This window comes from Pyrus communis, chromosome 9 (genome assembly GCF_041283825.1).
Source record: "Pyrus communis isolate YQ-2024b chromosome 9, ASM4128382v1, whole genome shotgun sequence".
Taxonomy (NCBI): Eukaryota; Viridiplantae; Streptophyta; class Magnoliopsida; order Rosales; family Rosaceae; genus Pyrus; species Pyrus communis.
Genome location: NC_142573.1, coordinates 23,083,290 through 23,106,840, shown reverse-complemented (window position 1 = coordinate 23,106,840; position 23,551 = coordinate 23,083,290). Strand labels below are relative to the sequence as shown.

Sequence of the window (23,551 nt, the reverse complement as noted above, 5' to 3'; positions counted from 1 at the left end):
GATGGGTTTTAGGTTTTTATTTTTATTTTAATAGGGTAGGGTAAATTATTATTTTTAAATGTATAAAAAAAATTATTATTTTTTGCCACGTGGCCCAAATTTGGCAGCCACGTCAGCACAAATGTGGATCCCATATTTACCACGTCATCACTTAACAGTTTACTTAACGGATTTTCTAATGGATGTATGGCATTGAAATAAAATGCTAAGTAAATGTATAAAATTGAAATGTTTTAAAGATGCTGTAAGAAGTTGAAATCGACCCTAAACCTAAGGAGGTAAAATGTAATTTACCCATAAAATTATGCAGTGGGATAAGATGCAGACATAGCAATGCCACAAAATTCTTCAGGTGCACCAAGATTTCTTTGCATTCTTGTGTACCTTTCTGATAACAAATGTAAACTAGCATCAATCCATAACTATGAGATAAAAGTATATGAAGAAGAAGAAGAACTGAGAGAAAGAAATGAATAAGAGAAATAGAAAGAAAACACTGGTTGTATTGAATTGAATTATGAAAAGGTTTTACAACGCTTTTATATACTACATATTTCTTAATGACTAAGCTACCCTTCCTTATCCACTCACATATTTTAACTAACTTCAACCAATTACAACCATTCCCAACAATATAAGCTGACAGGGCAACCATTCCCAACCATATAAGCTGACATGGCAATAACTATTATAGTATTGCCATGTGTCTTTAGTCATCATCCTCCCACAATCTCGGCTAGGGAACCAAGTTGAAGATTGCAACAATGTTTGAAAAATATTGGACTGTGTAACCCTTTGGTTATAATATCAGCTGTTTGCTCATCAGTTGGCATATACTAAACCAGTAAGTCATTTTTCTGAACTTTTTCTATAACAAAATGGAAGTCAGTGTCGAGATGTTTAATTCTGGTGTGGAACACAGGATTGGAACACAAGGCTAGTGCTAACAAGTTATCACAGTGTATAAGAGGAGGTTCAGACATAAACTAATGTAAGTCATGCAACATGTTTTGAATCCAAGTAATATCAGCAACATAATGAGTAAGAGATTTATATTCAGCTTCAGTTGAACTTCTAGAAACTGAAGATTGTTTCTTAGACTACCATGAGATTGTATTATACCCTAAATAAACAACAAATCTAGTGGCTAATCTTTTAGTATTAGGATCAGCTGCCCAATCTGAGTATGAGAAAGCTACAAGTGAGTTATCTGTTGCATCTGAATAAGTTAGACCATAGTTGATAGTGCCTTGCATATATCTCAAAATCCTTTTGACCAAATCATAGTGTACATCAATAGGATTGTTCATATATTGACAAGTAGCATTGACAACATATGCCAAATCGGGTTTCATAAATGTAAGGTATTACAGCGCTCCTACCAAACTCCAATATGAAGTAGGATCAGATATAGTTGTTCCTTCTGAATCAAGAAACTAAGTGTGTGGTCGACAAGGTGTATTCACCGGCTTGCAACTATCCATACTTGCTTTATTCAACAAGTCTTTAGCATATTTAGACTGACTGAGAAATATATCCCCATTTGCTTTGTAGCTGACCTGCAATCCCAAGAAATACGACAATTTGCCCATATCCTTGAGATCAAACACATCTCCTAGCTCTTTAATGACTGCTTGCACCTTCTCTGAATTAGAACTAGTTAGGATTATATCATCCACATAGAGTAGTAATACAACAACATCAACTCCATCATACTTCACAAATAGACTTATGTCAGATTGAGACATTATGAATCCTATTGCAAGTAAATAGCCAGTGAATTTGGCATTCTATGCTCGAGGTGCCTGTTTTAAACCATACAAGGACTTTATCAACTTGCAAACATGATGTGGATGCTATGAATCAATAAACCCTTGTGGATGTTTCATATAAACCTCTTCTTCTAAATCACCATGTAAGAATGCATTTATAACATCGAGTTGTCTCAATTCCCATTTGTGTTGTGCTGCAAGTGAAATAATAAGTCTCACAGTGGTATGCCTAACCACAAGACTGAAGGTCTCAAAATAATCCAGACCATGTTCTTGAGAGTACCCTTGAGCAACCAATTGTGCCTTGTATCTTGAAATTGTGCCATCTGAGTTCTTCTTCAGTTTATACACCCACTTACTTCCAATAACTACTCGATGACTAGGTGGAGGAACTAAGATCCAAGTACCTTGACTTCAAAGTGCATCATATTCCTCTTGCATTGCCCTCTGCCAGTTTGAATTTGTTGCAGTGCTTCAAAATGATGTTGGTTCAACAATATCATGGATGTGAGCCAGAAAAGAATAGCCATTTTGACACTTATCCATCTCTTCTTCTCTTAAAGTAGATAATTATGGTAAAGATGCATTATAACTAGAATAATCTTTTCTAGAAATAGCCCCAGTTTATCACCTAGTTTGTATCATGTGAGTATGAGTATCGCAATGTGAAGAATTACTAATATCAGAGGTATCAAAGGGAAGGATGACCTCCAATTGTGCATGATGAAGGACAAGCAACACATAGGTTAGATTTGGAGATGGGATAGTTGTTTCAGATTGTTGAGATGAAGAAGTATTATCAACTGCAGAACTTGAGTCTTGATGATGTAATTGTAACACTTAAGTTGTAGATTCAGAGTTCGAAATTTGCACTTCATTATTGGGAGACAGATTCATATTGTCTGATACTGAGATATCAATTCTAGGATTTACTGGAAGAACAAATGTTCCAGATGAGTGATTGTTTTTTACCTCTGGAATATATGTTACACCCTGAGATTGACTTGTTGAAACTCCAGAACTTGATTTGCAAGGAAACAGATCTTCATTGTGGATAACATGTCTAGAAATGATGAATTTTCTAGTTTGAGGATGAAAACAAATGCCACCCTTATATTCAGTTGCATATCCAAGAAAAATACATAACACAGCTCTTGGTTGTAGCTTATTATGATTATATGGTCTAACATATGGATACATTGCATTGCCAAGCACCTTCAATCCTTGCAATTGAGAAATAACACCAAACATCATTTGATGAGAAGATTGCATGTTCAAAACCTTACATGGCATTCTATTAATTAAAAAAACAGAGTGAGCACATGCATACACCACAACTCTTGAGATAAACCAACAACAGTCATGAGGGTTATAACTATATCTACAATATGCATGTGTTTCCTATCAGCAATTCCATTTTATTGAGGGGTATGAGGACATGAGACCTTATGAAGTATACCTTTGTGTGCCAGAAAATCCTGAAATCTCTTACTCATGTACTCTCTTCCTCCACGTGTTTGAAGGCATTCAATACCAGCATTGAATTGATTATACACAAAATTGTAGAACTTGAGAAAAACATCAAACACTTCTGATTTATTAACCAATGGAAATATCCAAATATATCTGGAGAACTCATCCATAGAGCTAATATAATATTTGAATCCTTCAACAGACTTAGTGGGTGAAGGACCCCAAAGATCAAATGAATCTTTTGAAAAGGAAATGTACATTTGTCTTTCTTATCTAGAAAAGGTAATCTACTCATTTTTCTTGAATTACAATGTGAACACATATGTTGTGTATTATCATTAGTACTAACTATTTGAGATTGTTTTAACATTGTAGGCAAGACTTCATTGCTTGGATGTCCACATCTCTGATGCCATACCATATGGTTCACTTTCTGACCAATTAACCCAGTAAGCTTACTCTTAGACTTCACTGCAGCACTTGTAATCAACTTGGTAGGAATCTTAAACAACTCTCCATCATTACTCCTTCCTTGGTAAATCATAGCCTTGTCCTACACAAAAAAATTATGGTCATCACATATGAACCAACAGAAGTTATCTTTACACAATTGTTTAACAGATAGCAAGCTGGCTGCAATAGTGGGAACATGTAACACATTTCTCAAAATTAAAGAATGAGGTAATGTGTGTAATTTGCAGATCCAATGTGTTGAATTGGCAAACCTTCTCCATTGCTAATTGTAATTTGATCAGTACCCTCATAAGGAGTAGCTTGTTGAAGAGCATTCACATCTGCAGTCATATGATGTGATGCACCTGTATCAACAATCCAGGAGTTATTTGGCAAGAAAATTGGCTGACCTTGAGCTTGCATTGGAGTTAAAGATGCAGATGGTGGATTGCCCTGATAAGCAAAATTATTCTTGTGATAACAGTCTAATGCACTATGACCCTTATTCCCACATATCTGGCACTCAATCACTGGACCACTTGAACTTGCATTTGTAGATCTTTTCCAACAATTTAGAGCTGTATGACCCTTAATTTTTGAGCAAATCTGGCACTCTGGAACAATGTGTGACTTTGTTTCAGTATTACCAAAACAAGAATTCCAATTACTAGGCATCTGTTTGTTACCAGAAAATTGACCTCTGCCATTACTTATGTTGTTCCCACCTTGTGAAGACCTGAAACCCCCATTTCCATTATTATTGTTTGGCCTAAAAGACCTTGGACTAGGATTATGATTCGAGAATTGCCTTGTAGCACCAATATTTCCCACAAAACCATATGCATTTGGAAGTTCAAAATATCCCGGGAATACAGGTGGTGAAGCCGTAAAAGAAGAGCCAGGAAACTAAGGATATATCATTGGTATGTTAGAGGGAACTGGCATGGAAGAAAACTGAAATGGCAAAGAACCATTAGAAACAGTACTTTGTGATGAACCAGAAGAATGGATTCCAAAGGATGAAGCTTCAGGTGGCATTTGAGTTAAAACACCACCAATTGTGAAGGGAAGCCCCCTGGAATTGCTAGTAGAGCCCTAAGAATTCTTGAGTTTTGCCAAGAACTAATCTATTGAATCCCCACCTTTTGCACTGTCTGAAATTCAGTTTTCAGAGTATGTACTCAAGATTTGGATACTGAAGCATACCTATCTTGGAGACTAGACCAAGCTTCATGTGCAGTTCTGCACCCAAGAACGTGCTCAATTGCTTTATCAGACAAAGTAGCCAGAAGTAAGCTCAATAGTGCCATATCAACTGATTCCCATTCCAAGAAAGCTTATGTGATTTTTGTAGTCACCCCATTATCTATATGTATGACATACTTTGAAGGACACACAACATACCCGTCGAAATGATCAAATAGCTTATAACCTTTTAATACTGACTTGAATTGAAACGCCCACTTTAAAAATTCGTATCATTTAACTTTATTGTCAACATTCCCAAAACTCCCTCAATGTTCACACCAAGAACAATCATCTTCACAATCAGAATACCACATAAAAATAGCCATAAACACAAACAACCAATAAACGCAGGAAAACTTTCAAGAATGGCTTTGTGCCTCAACAAATTCTACAAGATAATGGCTTCGTGCCTCAATCAAATAATGGCTTCGTGCCTCAACAGATTCTACAGGATTACAGCTTCGTGCCTCAACAAATTCAATAAGGATAATGGCTTCGTGCCTCAACAAATTTAACAGGATAATGGCTTCGTGCCTTAAGAAACATGATAAAAGCAAATCACGACTACAAATTGAAACATATAAACTAAAATCGACATACTTATTGACGAAAAACAAATTCCTAGTAATGCCCAAAGGTTGAATCTTGACAGATGAATGCCCAAAGGTTGAATCTTGATAGATGGAATTCCCAGCAAAACTCCCCAGAAATTCAGATTGCAAGACAAAGTCGCGGAGCCCAAGAACATTCATAGAATCACAACGGACCGACAACTCTGGATACCATGATAACATATGTAAACTAGCAGCAATCCATAGCTATGAGATAAAAGTATACGAAGAAGAAGAAGAATTGAGAGAAAGAAATGAATCAGAGAAATAGAAACAAAGCACTGGTTGTATTGAATTGAATTATGAAAAGGTTTTACAATGCTTTTATAGACTACATATTTCTTAATGGCTAAGCTACCCTTCCTTATCCACTCATAGATTCTAACTAACTTCAACCAATTACAACTATTCCCAACTACATATTTCTTAATGACTAAGCTACCCTTCCTTATCCACTCATAGATTCTACCTAACTTCAACCAATTACAACCATTCCCAACCATATTAGCTAACATGGCAACAACCATTGTAGTATTGCCATGTGTCTTCAGTCATCACCTTCTTCACCCCATTCTATACCCTATGAGTTCTTTGCCAACCAATACTTAGTCCCGTCATCGCTCACTCCATAACCAACAGCTATAACGCCCTGATCGAGGATTGTTCCACAAGTTTCAGTGAAGACACCACTTGAATAGAATTGGAAGTCAGAACCACTAACATCAATAGCAACAGAAACAGGTTGATGAGCAACAACAATGAGGAGGGTATTTTCACTGTTTGCAGGCACGTCTTCAAAGCCATTTATCATAGCTGCAATGTTGGCTTCCTCCTTGGTGTTGCATGTCCCATCCGCACCACTGTATGGGTTGTTGGAATATGTGGCCAAGTGGCCAACTCACATCCACTTTCGGCTAATAAAATAATAAGGTGGACAAAATCATTGTTGCTTTCCTTGTTTTGAGGAGAAAAGGAAAAGGCTAGCAAGTAGCCTTATTATTTTATTTGTATTTGGTTGTTTTTTAAAAGGGAATGAAGGGTGCAGCCGAGTGTAGAGAAAAAGAAGGAAGGGCACCATTTGTTTTTCAGCATTCCTTTTGTGAGAGAACCGAGAGTAGAGAAAAGTGAGGGAGCTCATTTCAGTTTTGGGAAGGAGAGAGAGTTGCAGAGAGAAATCAAGAGAGCTAGAGTGAAAGGTCTCTTGTGAAAGAACTTTTGGGGTAGAGTGAGGCTTTTGGGAAAATTCTGTGAGTGGGTGCACAAGGGATATGGGATTGGGTTATGTCGATTTAACTCATGTGTAACTTGTACTGTTTTTCTCATAGTGAAGAGCAATATCTCTTCGAGGACGTAGGCAGGTTTTTGCCGAACCTCGTAAATTTCTCGGTGTCTTTATTTCTTGTATTTTAAACTATTTAACTGTGGGTTTGTATGTTGGTGAAGATAATCAGCCAAGGCACAACAATTGGTATCAGAGCTTTGTTGGAAGCTTTGGTTCATTGAAGGTTCAGATTTATTATTCACCATGATGACTACAAACATGTCGTTTTCAGTTGAGAAGTTTAATGGGAAGGGCAGTTTTACTCTCTGGCAGATGAGAGTAAAGGATGTCTTGACTCAACAAGGCTTGGTTAGAGCTTTGAAGGGAAAAGATGGGAAGCCTAAAGAAATGACAGATGACCAGTGGGAGGAGCTGGAGTCGCGTTGTGTTAACACGATTCGACATTGCATAGCTGATAACATTATCAACAATGTTATGGATAAAGATTCTGCGCCTGCACTGTGGGAGAAGTTGGAAAAACTCTATATTGCTAAGAGTTTGACCAACAAGTTACATCTGAAGAGGAAGCTGTACAAGCTGAAGCTGGATGAAGGCGGGAATCTCATGGACCACATGAATGTGTTCAATGGATACTTGGATCAATTGAGGAAAGTTGATGTTAAGGTTGAGGAAGAAGATAAAGCCCTCTTACTTCTTACCTCACTTCCAGATTCATATGAGAATCTTGTGACAACCTTATTGCATGGAAAAGATACAGTAAGTTTGGAGCAGGTGCAGGCTTCTTTGGTGTCTTATGATACACAAAAGAGGAAGACCATTGTTGATGGTGGGCACAAGACTGCTTTAGCTGTTCAAGGTTGGAATCATGGAAGAAAATTGGGAGGAGGATTTGAGAGAGACAGCAGGTTCAAATCAAGCTCCAAAGGCAAGGGACCACAATGCTATGACTGCAAAGAATTCGGGTATAAAAAGATAAATTGTCCTTTGAGAAAAAGAAAGGATGATCTTGGTCCAGGTAGCAGCAATTTTGTGGCGGAAGACTTCGAGTATGCCCTCTAGGTACTCGAAGCAACACATCTCCTGGTGATGTATAGTCTCAAGTGTTGCAGGGGTTTTGCAGCAGGTGGAGCTATGGGATTCACAGGTGATGAGATGGTCCTGAAGAATGAGAAGTGTGAGGAATGTTTGTCTGGCTCGACGGGTGTTGCTGGAAATGGGTGCACTGACAAGTTTCCAAGTTGCAGACAATGAAGAGGAGGAAAACCTGCTCGAGGAGACGAGGATGTGTCGAGATCCTGTCTGAAGCTAAATGTTTTTTTTTGCTTGCAGCAGCTGCACATGCATTGGCAGTGACTGAATCGGAACAGGACCAACGAGGTTGATTCAGAGTGTGCATGCTGGTACGTAAGGCCAATGGACTTTGGTACAGTTTGAGTCGAGGTGGAGATCATTATGAGTACCAGAAAGTTTGGGGAATTTGATTTAGTTACCGTTGTCCTTAGTTTGTACTTTGGGTGCTTATGGTGAGTGTTGATTCGAGTCTCTGTGATGTTTTTGGAACTTGGCCAAGGTGGAGATTGTTGGAATATGTGGCCAAGTGGCCAACTCACATCCACTTTCGGCTAATAAAATAATAAGGTGGACAAAATCATTGTTGCTTTCCTTGTTTTGAGGAGAAAAGGAAAAGGCTAGCAAGTAGCCTTATTATTTTATTTGTATTTGGTTGTTTTTTAAAAGGGAATGAAGGGTGCAGCCGAGTGTAGAGAAAAAGAAGGAAGGGCACCATTTGTTTTTCAGCATTCCTTTTGTGAGAGAACCGAGAGTAGAGAAAAGTGAGGGAGCTCATTTCAGTTTTGGGAAGGAGAGAGAGTTGCAGAGAGAAATCAAGAGAGCTAGAGTGAAAGGTCTCTTGTGAAAGAACTTTTGGGGTAGAGTGAGGCTTTTGGGAAAATTCTGTGAGTGGGTGCACAAGGGATATGGGATTGGGTTATGTCGATTTAACTCATGTGTAACTTGTACTGTTTTTCTCATAGTGAAGAACAATATCTCTCCGAGGACGTAGGCAGGTTTTTGCCGAATCTCGTAAATTTCTCGGTGTCTTTATTTCTTGTATTTTAAACTATTTAACTGTGGGTTTGTATGTTGGTGAAGATAATCAGCCATGGCACAACATGGGTAACTACCTTCTGCACTAATTCCATGATTTTGTTGGATGAACTGAAAAGCATCATCCATCGACCCACCCTCACACCCTTTGTCTTCACCAGCGGTATCACAATCAACCAGCTCTTGCTCAGACAAAGAGATCAATTCCTTCTGTAGCTGCTACTGCCGAAAAAGCCCAACAACATCGTGTATTTTAATTGCAGTGAAAAGTAGTTAGAATAACTTAAGCAATTAACTAAACTCCCAAATTAAAAAGAACATATAGTGTTTCTAAGATATTAATGAACTAAGCAGGCACTTATATTATTACCGCATCTGCCTTGGTCCTTGATGGGGGTTACGGCTCCCTTCTTTCTCCAGTCCGTTCAAGCTGGCACTGCTGTCGTAACGTTTTCATATTTGAAAGAAGTTGTCCTTGTGGAATATTCGTGCCCCTTGAATCTGTTTCTTGCGGATTTGAACTCTTCATTCGTAAGGTCTGCAAATTGATTGACGCTTAATTTGTGATTTGTTTGCATCACTATTGGATGATTTGATAAATGCCACATTTTCCTTGAATATCTTGAAACGCTTTTCCTTCTCGTTAATATCGTTATATACACGACCATAACCATTGCTCATACCTCCCATACATTGCTGCACCGTGAAGACTACGAGAAGTCGCTTCACAAGACCAATCCCCTAACATGAGGGTCAAGCCCAAACTGAAGCATAATCTGCATAGCTGTTTGTTAATAAAACTCCATGGAAACTGGTATGGAATCAGACAAATTTGATAAGGTGAGAGAATTGATGAGTAGGTAATACTGAAATGGTAGACTGCTCTCCACGTTTTATATAGAGAAGAGATATAGGCGTTGCTCTACATCTTCTTGACCAAAAAAATGTTCTGATATGATATTGACTTCAAGTTTAAGAGCTCATATTATATACATTGATGTCACGGAAAGTTACTTCACTAAACGCCTAAACTATGAACGTTAGTGCAGGTTGTACTTCCCAAACAAAATTCGAATGGTTTATTTTACTGTTGAATTCTTTAGTTTAATATATTATTTTTTGTTGCATGGTTTTGAGCTATGACATATTTTATTTTTTATTTTATTCATTTAATCGTGTTTTGCTTTTTGGACGATTCCTCTAATCGTGATTGTGGACTGTTCAGCTAACTTCGTGATTGCGGACGAGAGAAGATATAGACCATGAATTAGTTGATCATTTATTTGATTTTCACACTTATTTTTTGTCATTTGGACTCGTTTATTCGTTTATGTATTTTGATTCACTGTTGACATATATAATTATGTGGTTCGAAAAACTGAGATATTACTACAACGCCATAAAAAAAGAGTTTGTAAATCATTTACCTAAATTGTGTCTCCAATTAGCGGTCATGTAATATTTTGTTATTATTTTTTTGTTAAATTAAAACTTTGTTCGATGAAATATTTTAGTCAGCCATGCAAAGTTCGTCGAGCAAAGTTGGTCAATGCAATTATTTGCTCGATGGAAGAGTTGTCGAAATGTCTGTCGGGCAAAGTATTATTGCTTGATAGTTTCTAAATTTTATCGGGCAATATTTTGCGCAATGAGTTTTGTGTGAAGAACGTGGCACAACAAAGTTTTGTTAGACAAAACCTAGGGAGACAAAATCTCTGTTTGCATGACTAAAATATTGTATCTTACTCGCAAGACATGTAGAATGATCATTTTGCCTGTGAATGAGTGTCTTAATCAATTATCAAACCTCGTCTCGAGATTAAAGTCCTTATATTTTCTTAAGTGTCATAATTTCGTTTTTGTACGTTAGTTTAACGTCGAAAGCGAAATATGAATCGAAGCCTCGAAGGCTTATAATGATTCGTAATTAATGGAGTGGCAAATCTGTAATTTCAACTTCAAATATGAACTCTCTCGCTCTCTCTCCCTAAACTCTATATGTCGCTCCGAGAGCTATTCCCTTCACTCCACTTCAAAACCTTGTGAAAACAACCTTGAAAATTATATATTTGGAATCATTGGGACACGGGGAACCCAGCAATGTCCTTGCATGCATAATTAGAGCACCGTAGGGTGCTCTGCCATTAAATCCGAGAGCTTGAGCTCTCAAACTTGAACTCAAGTGAGGTCTTCCTTCCAATCTTTGAATATCTGAGTTATCTCCGTGTTGAGGATGTGTTCTTGGGTTGGAAAATAGAAGGAACTAGCGTCGATAACTCTCTTTGCATGCATAACCAGTCTGGCGACGAACTCCTATGAAAACCGTTGAGCTCGAAGGCGGCTGGGACAAGATTGATGAGGTTTTGGGATGTAAATTTATGTTGTAACCCTTGCATGCACTCTGTTTTCTTTTCCCAGAATCCGACGAGGGGAAATGGACGAACCCTGACGAGTTCGAGGTCCATTAAGTTCTTAATCCTATTTTGAGGGGTTTTAATTTCAAATTAAAAATCGGGCTGGAAATCTCTGTTTTAATGCATGCATGTGTTTGGTGCATTTTTCCAGAACCCAGCAAGGTAACTCCGGCCAACTTCCTTTGAATCTGAGACGGATTTAACCTCCATTGGTCCAAATCTGGGTCTAGGTAATTCCCTAGGCCTTAATTCGTGTTTTGGTTGGTTTTGGAGTATAAAAATCGTTGAAATCAAGCTCGGGAAGCCCTGACGACGTTCTGGATTTTCTTTGTAGTTTTCGGTGACGCTCCAGTGATCAGCGACGGTGACCAGCGATAGTCACCGTTAACTTTGATGGTAGAAGCTAATATTCCGTTAACATTAACAGAATCTCCTAACCGAGTAGGTATATTCAGTTAAATCCCTTAAACTCTCACCGCACTGGTGCGTGGCAACGGCGGCGGCAAGTGTGGTCCTTACTCATTGAGCTGCGGCGGCGAGTAAGGTGGCGTGTTAGCCAGTGACGGTGACCATACGGCATCGCGTGTTCTAGGCGCGTGAAGGGTCGCACCATCTTGGTGGCGTGTGCAAGACCCGAGACCTAACCCAAAATTTTTCGGTGTTCTGAATCACGTGGTGCACTCTATTTGTGTAAATTCATTACCGAAATGGTAGTTTTGGATGATTTTCCACATAATATGAATTAAAGCTTAACTTAGCTTTATATTACAATCATAGGCCTTATTGAGGATAAAGTGAGTATAGGGAAGGAACCTATTGACGAGGGATGCTATGCTTACCTATGAGTGGACCATTTCGAAAAAATTAAATGTTTTTACTATATATATAGATATATATTTATATATACCTATGTTGATGCATATTATACATGTTAGCCTTTGACGAGGCTTACACTTATCTTAACTTACATGATATCTTGAGATTATTGGGGATTTATTTTCACCACATGGTTATCATATATATTGTATAGCTGGCTACAGTCGTATGATTTATTGCAGGTACATTTTCTATTCTAGTAGAGACTAGAGTTTGCTAGTATACGCTAGATATCGATCAGGTAAACGCCACTTCACCTGCTTCCTGTACATTACATTATTTGTGATTGATTTACTTTATTTGATATGACGAGCAAGATTGAGTTGATCTTGACTACTATTATCATAGTACTATAACATATGTTGTTCTCACTATATATATGATTTCAAAATAGGGGTTATTATATTCGAATGATTTTGACGTGATAAAATTGGTTCACTCACATTTTGTTTTACCGACCTCTTCAGGACGTAGTGAGAATAAGGAGAAAACCGGAGGTGATGAGTGGGCTTGCCATGTGCCGAATCCAGTAGAGTTTGGATGAATCTCATCAGAAGATGGTTTTGCCTGGATAAGGGTGAAGTGATCGAATCCTAGTGCAATAAGGATCCTTCAAAAGTTAAGGATGCTCCGAATCAGAAAAGATGTCGAGAATAAAAGGATTGAATCTGAATGATTAAAGAGCTTGGTTCAGAATCCTATGGGAGTTATGATTGGTTGAAACCTAATCATATTGGGTTGAGGAGTTCTAGTCCAAGTGAAATGTTACCTCGGCCATTAGGGAAATTACTACTATAAATAGAGAGGGGAGTGCATCATTCAAAGCCCCTCCAAGTCAACACGCAACTGCCCTGTGCAAACCTCTCAAACATCTTGAGATTTTTATTTTCTTTTTCCAAGCCAACACATCTTCAGTTTGGGTAAACAACACTGTGGAGGCAGCCGACAACATCTTCAATTTGGATAAACAGCACTGGAGCCTAATCTGCTAACCGAGGAGCATCTTCAGTTTGGATAAACAACACTGCTTCGAGACCGACTGGTTATCTATCCAGTCTCTGTCAACGAGGGTTTCCGAGTCCTTATTGGAAAAGGTCATCTCATCGGCCTTCTTGGCAATGTGAGGTGTTACCAGGCTCGGCACATTAAGAGCTGAGTTTATTTTATGATTGGATATTCGCAAGTACATTTTAGAGTTCAGCATTCAGATGGCCAAACCACATTTACAAGCAAGACACTTATCTCTTTTGAGTATTTGTGTCTGTACAGTCTGGTACCAGTTCGGCGTACTTATATTTTCGCAAATATAATTACCGAGACCGAACCTGGCGTCGATGATTCGTGAACTCCGAAGAAACTAGTAGCCTTATCTTCAGACTCTAGAACTCATAGGTCAAGACAAGTTCCTTCCTTGGCCACAATCGCAAGACGCAGAAGTTAGCAATGCGCCCAACACCACATCAACACATATTTTATTTCCCGGCCAAACTCGGCCGACGAGTTGGCACGCCTCGTATTCAACCGAATGACGTAGTTAGCTTATTAAGTACTCGGCTTGATCGCCACATAGGCTAAGTAGTTTTTAGGGTCAACTGTATAATAAGAAAAAAATTGTATTACTATAATCACCATTTGACCATCGAGATAGTGATTATATTAAATACATGTAAGTATCATAGCCAAATCCTATATTTTGAATATGATTTTCCTATTAATGTAATAATGATATATATGAAAGAAAAACGAGTTTAATAATTAATCTATTTCTTATAGAAGCAAACAGATTTATTGAAAGTATTTTATCATGAAATTTACTTGCAAGTAGCAGTCAGATATCCAAAAGGTAATTGTTTCCATTATATGAAAAAGGGAAGTTTATTTCACATCATAGAACAAGCATAAGGGTTCTCATCGCTAAAGGCCGCAGTGGTTTGATATCCATAAGAACTGGAATTTGCAGAATTCTGAGAATAATAAGCATGATAATTCGAAGGACCGTCGTAACCATGCTTGTAGTAGTTGTAAGATGAGGAAGGCTGAGGTGTAGAGCCATTACATAGTTGTTGACTGTAATATTGGTCTGTATCGAAGTTGTATTCTGAATCAAAAGGGGGTTGCTGCCACAGCTCAGCCCTCCGGCCAGTCTTCCGGACTGTCTTCAGAACCTTCTTCTGGTCAGTCCATCCAGTTATCGTCACCTTTTGCATGGCCATGTCTATGTCAACGTTGTCCACACCTATTGAAAATAATCGAGCATGCAAAACCTAGATAATTAAGTAGCTTGCTAGGTAATAATTAAAACCAAAAGATAATAAATATATAACAGCTTCCGATTTGAGAGAGAGAGAGGTGTTTCGCTCGTTCTGCCATGAACTTGTATATTTTTACGATTTACCCTCGAAACTTGTATTTTGGTTAATTTCTCCGAAAAACTATTTCAAATAGCCAATTGCTTCATTTCTGTCATGTCTACCCTCATTCCATCAAATTTGTTTTGTTTCAAAACGTTTTGGGGGAGGGGAAGCTACTCCATCTCAGGGTTAGGGTATATACCAAGGGTGATTGCCAACAAGGTGACTCAAACCTAAGCCTTGGTCTAGCAAAGAAAACGATCTTTACCAAATCAACCAACCCTCGTTGGCCATTCCATAAAAAAATTTCTTAAAATGAATCAAATAAATTTCAAGAGATCAAAATTAAAACTAAGGAAGGAAATCGAAAAACATCTAATGACATGCATGTGACTTTTCAAGATGAAAAGCTCGATCGAATATGAGTAATTAAACACGATGGTTGGAAATTGGTCGTTTATAATAGTTTAGGAAAAAAATTAGCCAAAATAAAAGTTTAGACAACAAATCGGAATTGAGGTACAAATTCACGGGAAATTAGAAAAATAGTCTGTTATTATTGTAGTCATGAAGTTGGTGGTAACAAATATACCTTTTAGCTTTTGCAGTGCATTTCTAACCTTGCTCTCACACCCCGGGCAATCGATGTGAACACTAATCTCTGTCGTCGTCTGAGAAGTGAAGCATCATATTATGAACTTTGGCTTACATATATCAGAACATATATAAAGTTCAATGTCAAGTAGTTGTCTGCTGGTGTTAATTACAGAATACAAAATCTTGGGAAATTGATTTGGGCAATTCAAACCTAAAGTTTTGATCACCTAACAGACTTAACGAAAACAGAAGAGCGTAAAAGTACACATCAAAACATGCATACAAACAACGTAGATTAGAACAGTAATATTGCTTGTACTAAAAGAAAAAAAAAAACATTGACAAGAGGTCGTCTTACGTACCGTCATCCTGCTCTTTCAAATGCTTGAACAAATCTCTATAAACTGTATGTGTATATATGATTATATTGACCGTACTATGAGTTTATATATTGATTCCTCTTCCTCTTAATAATCGCATTATTATGGTCATAGTTTAAGATTTCGTGCACCGACTTTAACTTGCTTCTAAATAATGTCATATATGCAGGTTACAGATCAGATGGGAAAAACCATAACTTGAAGCAAGAAATTACTTTGCGACTATCGTACTTTTCAACCAATAGCAAGTAGCCACGTGTTGTATGGCATCAATATAGCACCCATCTAAAGCTACAAGGTTTCGAGAGGGCCATTGACTTTGTACTTAAAACACCTCAAGCATGTATATATATAATTGGATTAATACTACATGATCGATAAATAGTTGACCGTTAAGAGTCGAAGAATGGCATATGTATGCCGAACTAAAAGGCCGAATCGTGTTTTTGTACTTTCGATGCCGAACTAAGAGGCAGAAGGAAATGCAAATGACGCTTTATGCCATGAGTAACGGAAAATAATCATACTTATATACTTTAATGTAAGTTTGATTCTCACTAATTCTCCTTTCTCCTTGGCAACTATTTAAGCAACTAAAGTGATCGATTTGCTTAAAAAAAGTGGAGGGGAATAAACTGATTCAAACTTGTTATTTACGAGATTCATATCTATTACCTCACACTTACAAATGAATAAGAATATCACTAAACTGTAGTACTAAGTGAGTGCTTAAGAATTAAGGACAACATCGAATGATGTTACTTGGACCACCTCATTGCCCTTGTGCGTCCTAATGAAGCGTAGTCAAGAAACATTATCCATTATTTTTCCAGTATTTATTTCTCTAAATAGGTGGAAATGGACTTGGATAAAAGTTTAAACCAAAATCGAGGCTTTTCGTGTGAATAGGATTTTAGCTCGAATGGCACAACATTTTCTGCACATTCGTCCAATAGAAACAAAAACAGAGGCAAAATCGTAGAGAATTGTATTATATTTCTTTCATTTACAATATTCATATAATACATAAGAAAATCAACAGAAATAAAGAGTTAATAATTCCTTTTAATTCGCTGCGCATATCTTCACTTCCAAGCAACTTGTCAACAAGTGCAACCCGTTATCTGCAACTCATGAAAATAAACGAATAAACCGATAATAGATAGAGAAAGAAGATAAGCAACAATTATGCAAAGGTTGTCCACAAGTAAATTGTATAACTTGAAAATACGGTATCACCCCACCCAGCGTAATTCAAATGTAGTTGCTTTCAATTGATTTCAAGGGACTGGATTTGTTCAGTTGAGTAAAGTTTATCAATTATATGAGAATATGAAATAAATTGAAGAAAAATGTCCCATTCAAATCTCAAATTTTGCAGCATAGTTTCATATAAACCAGTTTAGTATGGTTTCGTTATATTTCAATCAAAAGATAAAGTACGCTGACTAACTGGAAAAAATTGAAATTCAAAACAAACCTCTGCAACTGCTGCATCACAACCATCACCCGAATCTTCTGCTGATTTGTGAAGAGGTCTATCTTAAACTTATGTCTCTTTCTCAACTGCAGGAAGTGCTTCCTCTATAGCTTGGATAAAAGTAGCAACCTTGTATGTGAAGAATCCCACCAGCATTGGTATCAATTCCAGGTGCATAAACCCATATTGTGGAACGACGATCCTGCACCCAAACTCAATCTTGTTAGGCAAAGAAAAATGGTGATGAATTGAATATGTTGTTTTCAGCCACATCCCCAGAATCCATATCCACAATGACCCGTAAATCGCATAATCGTGAATAGTTATTTGATATTTATTTGACCGTACAATTATTCATATAAGATTGAAAAGTATTTGTAAAGAACTTTCAGAAATCATCTGTAGAAGTATCGATCAACACAAGAAAACGAGTACTGTTACATTCCAAGAGGGCCATGTAAGTGCAGATACTTACCCATTCCATCTGTTAAATATCATGACTAATACAACAGGAACCAATAGCCTGGGTTGCCCAATTGCTCCCCTGCATTAAGATTACAAAATGTTAAATGACATTATTTCCTTTTTCTTTTAAAACAGCATATGTAAGCATATACAGTATCTTGATGTGGGTGGCCCATAATGTCACAACCTCTAGTTATGAGCCTCCCACATTCTATATCCTTCAGACTGCTCTGAACTGAAACACCAATTATTCAACCGATATTTACGAATATGTATGGATAATTCACTTGATCAACACGCAGTGTGAATTTAGAACTAAAGATTGAAAGTTTAAGAAAACGATTCGTATTTTGTAAGTTGGAAGCTCATAACAAATCAGGGAAACTAGCTAGTTGTTATTCAGTGTGTGAATTTTCCATACATCTTGATGTATGTGTGTATGTATTAAAAGAAAATAATAAATTGCATATCAAACCCCTCGTCAATATGTGCTCTGTACAAAACATACAGCTGACGCATTTACATCAGGCAATAGTCATTTGTTACATACTTGAGAAGTCCCCTTGCTCCATCTGCCATGGAATCCACGCTACTCCCCAGCATACGCATGTAAACTATAGAGCCAAGCAACCCAACACCGTAGCTGAATTTATAAGAGATTGATGAGGATCAAATGCCATGAATAAATTATAGTGTGTACAAAATTAATATAGAACTCCATCAGATGTCCTGAGACAGTAAATGTCGAAACAACTACCCTTCACTAGTGAATTTCCCTAGAATTAACGAGGCAAGTACCATTACCAGACCGAGACTTGGTTGCATACTCATAAATGAAATAGGCAGGAAAATCCTCGCAAATAAACAGGCAGGAGATATTCCACTGCTTGAACAAAGGAGAAGTATGGACTCATATTGTACTTTACAAATGCTCAAAAGCTTAAGCATCATTGTCATCACTTATCCAGTTATCCTAAAGGTGAAATCATTGAGTTTCTTTTAATGCACTTTAGCATGCAATTCAGTATGCAACATGCAAGTAAATCTAATACCCTTAACCCATACGTACCATCTCAAATGTCAATTGACAAAATTCCCTCGTGAAAATTTCTTTTACACTACATAATTTGTTGGATTTGGCATTAAATCAACATGCTTCTAAAAAGGATTAGGATATCTTGGACGTAGGATATTTGGATTTGTGTTTCCTAGTTGGTATGGGATTTGGTTTTAGTATAGGATTTGGCATCCTATATTCTAGGGACTTTGTGTAAACCTAGGACATCTATTAGTATAAATAGATGGGTGTGGGATAGAGTTTTGTGTGTGGGAGTTTTTGAGAGGCATAAGTTTGTGTACTTGAGAATACTTTGTGCTTGTGAGTTCTCTTGTATTTGTTGGTAATCAATAAAGCTTCCGTTGTTAGAGAGGTACTCCTATATTGGAGGAACTCTCGTTTTGTTTAGTTTATTGCTTGATTGGTTTTTGGTTTAGTTTATAACATAATTAAGGTTAGATATTACTTTATCGTAAAACTTTTGTAAACATAGGTTGCCTAGCGCCTACATATAATATAAATGTAGGACTGCCATAAAAGCTTTTAGGGGACAAAGAGAAAATAAAAGAAAAGAACAAAGCACATAGAAGAAGATATTCTCAAAGTTTAAGACGTTCTCCACGGAGTTCACTAATTTTCTTGCAAGAAGGGAAAATAAGACAAATAAGATGTAGGGTGGCACGACTTTAGATTTTAGATAAAAACAAATACAACCTCAAATGTTCATACCTAGCTGTAATTTCAGGGGAATATGAAACATAAGCTGAGGCTAATCCAACACTGCCTATACCCAGTGTAAGGAATTGCAGCCTCTTCTTTAACTGCAATGGGAAAATGAATGTCATCCAATTTTAATTCTAGTAGAACCAAGAGAGCATGTATCTAAACAATTAGATGATGAAAATATGGTAGACTGGTAGTGTAGATAAGTACCCTAAAATACTGCTTCCTATACTGCTCAGCTACTACTTTTGGGTCCTCCCGAGAACGCCTTAATTCCCGAAACATCACTTCCTGCAGGTTAGATCTAAGTGAGAAGCACAGAAAGAAGAAGCACCATTCAAAGTAACATTTGATTGAAAGTATGTGAAGCTGAATTCGCCTATATAAGCTGAAAAGTCCTTGACAAAGATAACCAAGTGGGTGGAAATCAAAGTGACTTCTAGTTATTGATGAAACATCTGACTTACACTGCCTCCAGTTGCAGCCTTAGTTGCTCTATCCCACTTATCTTGTTCACGCCGTGTTGGTGCCAATTTCCATTTGGTAGTAGTACTGCTGGCACTCTGACAATCATTACAATTTGGAAAATGAAAATCATAAATGAGAACCACCCTGAATTAAAGTACTAGAATTGAAAACTACAGACGTTTATCATACTTGAGCCGGAGCCTCAACTTGTGGTTCTAACTTGGGCTGGGCAGGAGCAGCAGTGAGTTGTTTGCTCAAATCAACATCTAAACTGTGTGCCCACAATTCAATCAAGCTTTAAGAACAATTTTTTGTTTGAGGAAATATAAACAATTAAACCTACTAGTGAGAAGTTACAAACCTGTCAAGGCTCATGACTCTATTTATGCTGAGAAACCCGGAAGGCTTCTCCTGTTTACATGACAAAACACGCTTCATCACACAACAAAACCACAGAAAACATTCACAGATAAAAGGTCCACATGACTTTCACCAAAACTCTCTTTTGATTAAAAATCTCATCCGAGGAATCAAGATGGCTAATAATGCAGTGACTCCTTTTCTGTCTTTCCTTCTAGCTATTCAGTAACCAAAACCGAACCGAACCCAACTTCTAAGTAACAACAAGGGCGCCAAACTGCCAAACCAACGAAGGCTCGTCCAATTGATTACCGGTTAGATAACCATTTCAGTCTTTAATTTTAAGTTTTCATTTGTTGAGAACTGAAAACTTGTTCGGTAACTACTTTCAGTTAAAAAGTAGCTCAAAAAATCAAAATTGAAATGAAAATGATTATCAAACTGCCCCTAAGCTAAATCAAAATACATGTAAATATCAAAATCCACAAGATTTAGTAAAAACACAGAAACCCATCACTCTCCAACCACTCAAACAATCAACATTTACCATCAAATCAAATTACGCAATTAAACCACCAAATCAATGAACCACAAAATAAACACTAAAATGTGAGAAACCCAGAAAATAAATTAATCAGGCGATGAAAAGGAAAAGATTAGAAATAAGTTGGAACCTTGACAGGAGTGGATTGAACGGAAGAATTGGGTTCCTGAATGAGTTTTTTCATGCGGTCCATGAATTCTCTGTTCCAAATGAAATCGTCAGAGGTGAGAGGGTCATCCTCGCCGCCCCAGTACTTGCGGAGCTTGGTGGTGGTCGGAGGTCCGCCGTAATCGCCGGGAGCGACCCCGGTGGACCATTTCATGGGCTTCTTCTTGGGCAATAGGATCTTGGTCTGTCTCGGGTCGGGTACGGGTGGAGTTGCTGAGTCTGGGGAGATGGGTGTGGCTGTGGACGTCACTGAGAGATAAGAGTTGAGAATCGCCATTGCTGTTTGTTGTTGATAACGAATCAATGAGATACTCTCCTGCTACTAGCTCAGACCAAATAGAATGCAAAATAAATTCTTGCTCTGTTTACTAATTTCATAATCTGAACCGTTTACCATTTATATTTTTAGATTATATCTAAAAATTTATAAACGTTCAAAATGATATACAAGAATAACAATTCCATCCCAATTAAGGGCTCACTGTAGATTGCAATATGAATGTGATAATATGATTTGACCAAAAAAAATATATTGTTATCTGTTATAAAATCGATGGTATGTGTAGTGAAATAAAATAAACAATATACAAAATTTACAAGGTTCCTCTACAGTCAGTGTGATTGGAGTACGTCCTCAAGACAGCAGTGATGCTTCCATTATAATTTAGAATAATAAGAGTACAAAATAACTCTCTCTATTATCCCCTCTCCTCTTCCTTTCTTTTCTCTCTTCCTCTTCTTCTCTTTTCTCTCTTCCTCTTTTGTTATCTCTTCCACTTCCATGAGCCTTCTTGCTTCTATACCCTCATTCGTTTTATAAGCAAAGATAACACTATTCACTTCACAAATTTTCCACAAATGAATAGTGAAAATACTGTGCATAAATAGTAACAAACTATTCATGTGGGTCATCCATATATTATTCACAACACTCCCCCTTGGATGACCATAAGTCTTCGATTGACTTGTTAAAATCTTGATCTGTTTTGGATGCTCCCCCTAATGAGTATCTCCCCTTGATTTCAAATCATTTAGGCTGATCGTTGATCATTCTGCTTCAGTCTCTTAGTAAGAAGAGTTGCCGAAAAAAGGTGTTTTACTTGTTGTTAACTTTCCACAGGCTTGTTTTTGAATTGGGCTAGAGGGTCTTCTGATTTCCTCCAAAAGTCTGAATTTACTTCATTTATCTGGAGCTAAATTTGATTCAAGGGTGGTGGACACTTGATCTTGAATTGGACTTGTGATTTCTTCAAGGGTCGTCTAGACTTGATCTTAAATGAAATTGGACCATGAGGAGCTTCATGTGGCAAGTGATCTTTGGCTTTGTCGGAATGAATCAGCATGTGTTTGTTGCGCTTGTCTCTACATGCTTCACTGTATCATTTTCACTTGTCTTATTTGTTCCCCTTGCAAAAGTGGTATCTTTCCTAGTTTTTCCCCATGCAGGTTTGACATCTTCTCTTGCAGTATTTGCTCACTAATGCAGGAGTGGAATGCAAACATTGCATTTGAATGGTCCTTCACTTCTTGGTGACTCATACATGCGTGGCAGCTTCAGTGTGAAGAGCCAACAACGAGCAAATTATTCTGTGGTGTTGATGACTTGAAACCCAGCTCTATCAACAGCTGAAGATGAGTACTCGAGAGCAATTCTAGGTAACCAATCAGGAAAGGTTCCAAGTAGTCGGTTCCTTACCGAAAGTTTGAGTGGAGGTTCCGACATATTACTTTCTTTATCCTTGTCTTTGCAGGTAAAAACAAGGACAAAGGAAAGGACAGGGAGATTGCATGATATGAGATACTCTTGCTCTCGTCCTTGATGATATGAGATAATCTTGCTCTGGTGTGACTGGTTTTGAAGAGGTATTCTCGGAGAGGAAGAAAATTGGGTATTTCGAGATACTTTGTTGAAGATGCATTCTCGGAGATGAGGAAGAGTTAGGTATTCTTGCAAGTCTGCCTGGTTATGGAGAACGAAAGTCGACATATATAGAGATTTTTCAATAGCAATTAGTGGTGATGTGCCTTTACTTTTGTCAGCAACTGTGGTGTAATTAGAACAGTAAGATTCAAGCGTTTTCGACTTTATCAGAGATCTTTGACAAAGTTGCACGTGATATCCAAAAGCTGAGATTGCGTCTGATAAATGTTGACGAACTTTATCCTGAAAATCTAGCTTTTGAAATTCGGAGAGCGGTGCCTCTTCGATCTTTGAACAAGTGGCTCTGTTGTCTCTTCTTTTATAGAGACATCAATTGTGTTCAAGACTATGCTCAGAAAGTTGCTGCCTGTAGAAATTTTCCCTTTCTTGCACTTCTGAGATTTTATTTGACCTCTTTTTTCCTTCATCTTTTTTGAAAATGGCTTGCCTATCTAACATTTGCTTAGATTTGAGCCTTAGGAATGATACAGACGAGCAGCGCCAGGATAATATATGGCGCCCACCCTTCTTATCTTCTAATGGTCTTCTTACAGTTAGAAACTCTGTGATGAAGAATAACATAACCGCTACTGTGGTAGCTAAGAATCTTCTCACTCCAAAGGATAACAGAATCCTTTCAAAACGGTTTGATGAGTCGGCCGTTCAAGACTCATTGACTCTTAGTGTTCAATGTGCGGGCTCTTATCTAATATGGGTCAACGCCTACTTGCTCGAACTCACTAAGTTGAATCATTGATGGCTGAGATGACAAGTCTTAAACAAGAGATCAGAAAGCTTAAGC

The 23,551-nt window shown here is 37.6% G+C and overlaps 2 protein-coding genes and 1 pseudogene across 4 annotated transcripts; all 3 read right to left on the bottom strand.

Moving 5' to 3' along the window:
- Window positions 1-302: 302 nt before the first annotated feature.
- LOC137740698 (senescence-specific cysteine protease SAG39-like) lies at window positions 303-9,693 on the bottom strand (annotated as a pseudogene).
- A 4,352-nt stretch (window positions 9,694-14,045) lies between these two features.
- LOC137740697 (Heavy metal transport/detoxification superfamily protein) lies at window positions 14,046-15,681 on the bottom strand. The gene is made up of 3 exons (XM_088700569.1): window positions 15,546-15,681; window positions 15,179-15,257; window positions 14,046-14,471 (listed from the first exon to the last, which is right to left on the bottom strand). The coding sequence occupies exons 1-3, from the start codon at window positions 15,549-15,551 to the stop codon at window positions 14,116-14,118; spliced, it is 441 nt and encodes a 146-aa protein (XP_088556695.1). The 5' UTR covers window positions 15,552-15,681; the 3' UTR covers window positions 14,046-14,115.
- Window positions 15,682-16,530: 849 nt separating this feature from the next.
- Window positions 16,531-21,597, bottom strand: LOC137739630 (protein CONSERVED ONLY IN THE GREEN LINEAGE 160, chloroplastic). Of its 3 annotated transcripts, XM_068479269.2 has the most exons (10): window positions 20,791-21,597; window positions 20,118-20,167; window positions 19,946-20,027; window positions 19,756-19,851; window positions 19,499-19,579; window positions 19,295-19,386; window positions 18,059-18,151; window positions 17,519-17,587; window positions 17,044-17,245; window positions 16,531-16,687 (listed from the first exon to the last, which is right to left on the bottom strand). In XM_068479269.2, the coding sequence occupies exons 1-9, from the start codon at window positions 21,103-21,105 to the stop codon at window positions 17,113-17,115; spliced, it is 1,011 nt and encodes a 336-aa protein (XP_068335370.2). In that variant the 5' UTR covers window positions 21,106-21,597; the 3' UTR covers window positions 16,531-16,687; window positions 17,044-17,112. The 3 variants fall into 3 exon arrangements, with proteins under 3 accessions (XP_068335370.2, XP_088556547.1, XP_088556548.1); XM_088700421.1 differs by lacking the exon at window positions 19,499-19,579; XM_088700422.1 differs by lacking the exons at window positions 19,946-20,027; window positions 20,118-20,167 and having other exon boundaries at window positions 20,791-21,244.
- Between the last annotated feature and the right edge of the window lie 1,954 nt (window positions 21,598-23,551).

What these genes read in the sequence shown, in the direction of transcription:
- LOC137740697 (XM_088700569.1), bottom strand. An exon ending in TGCACTGCAAAAGCTAAAAG is followed by an intron (nt 14,472 to 15,178) that starts GTATATTTGTTA and finishes TATTTTCAATAG; the next exon opens with GTGTGGACAACGTTGACATA.
- LOC137739630 (XM_068479269.2), bottom strand. Translation starts at nt 21,105, where the DNA reads ATGGCGATTCTCAACTCTTATCTCTCAGTGACGTCCACAGCCACACCC. An exon ending in TTCAATCCACTCCTGTCAAG is followed by an intron (nt 20,168 to 20,790) that starts GTTCCAACTTAT and finishes TCATGTAAACAG; the next exon opens with GAGAAGCCTTCCGGGTTTCT. An exon ending in AGAGTCATGAGCCTTGACAG is followed by an intron (nt 20,028 to 20,117) that starts GTTTGTAACTTC and finishes GTGGGCACACAG; the next exon opens with TTTAGATGTTGATTTGAGCA.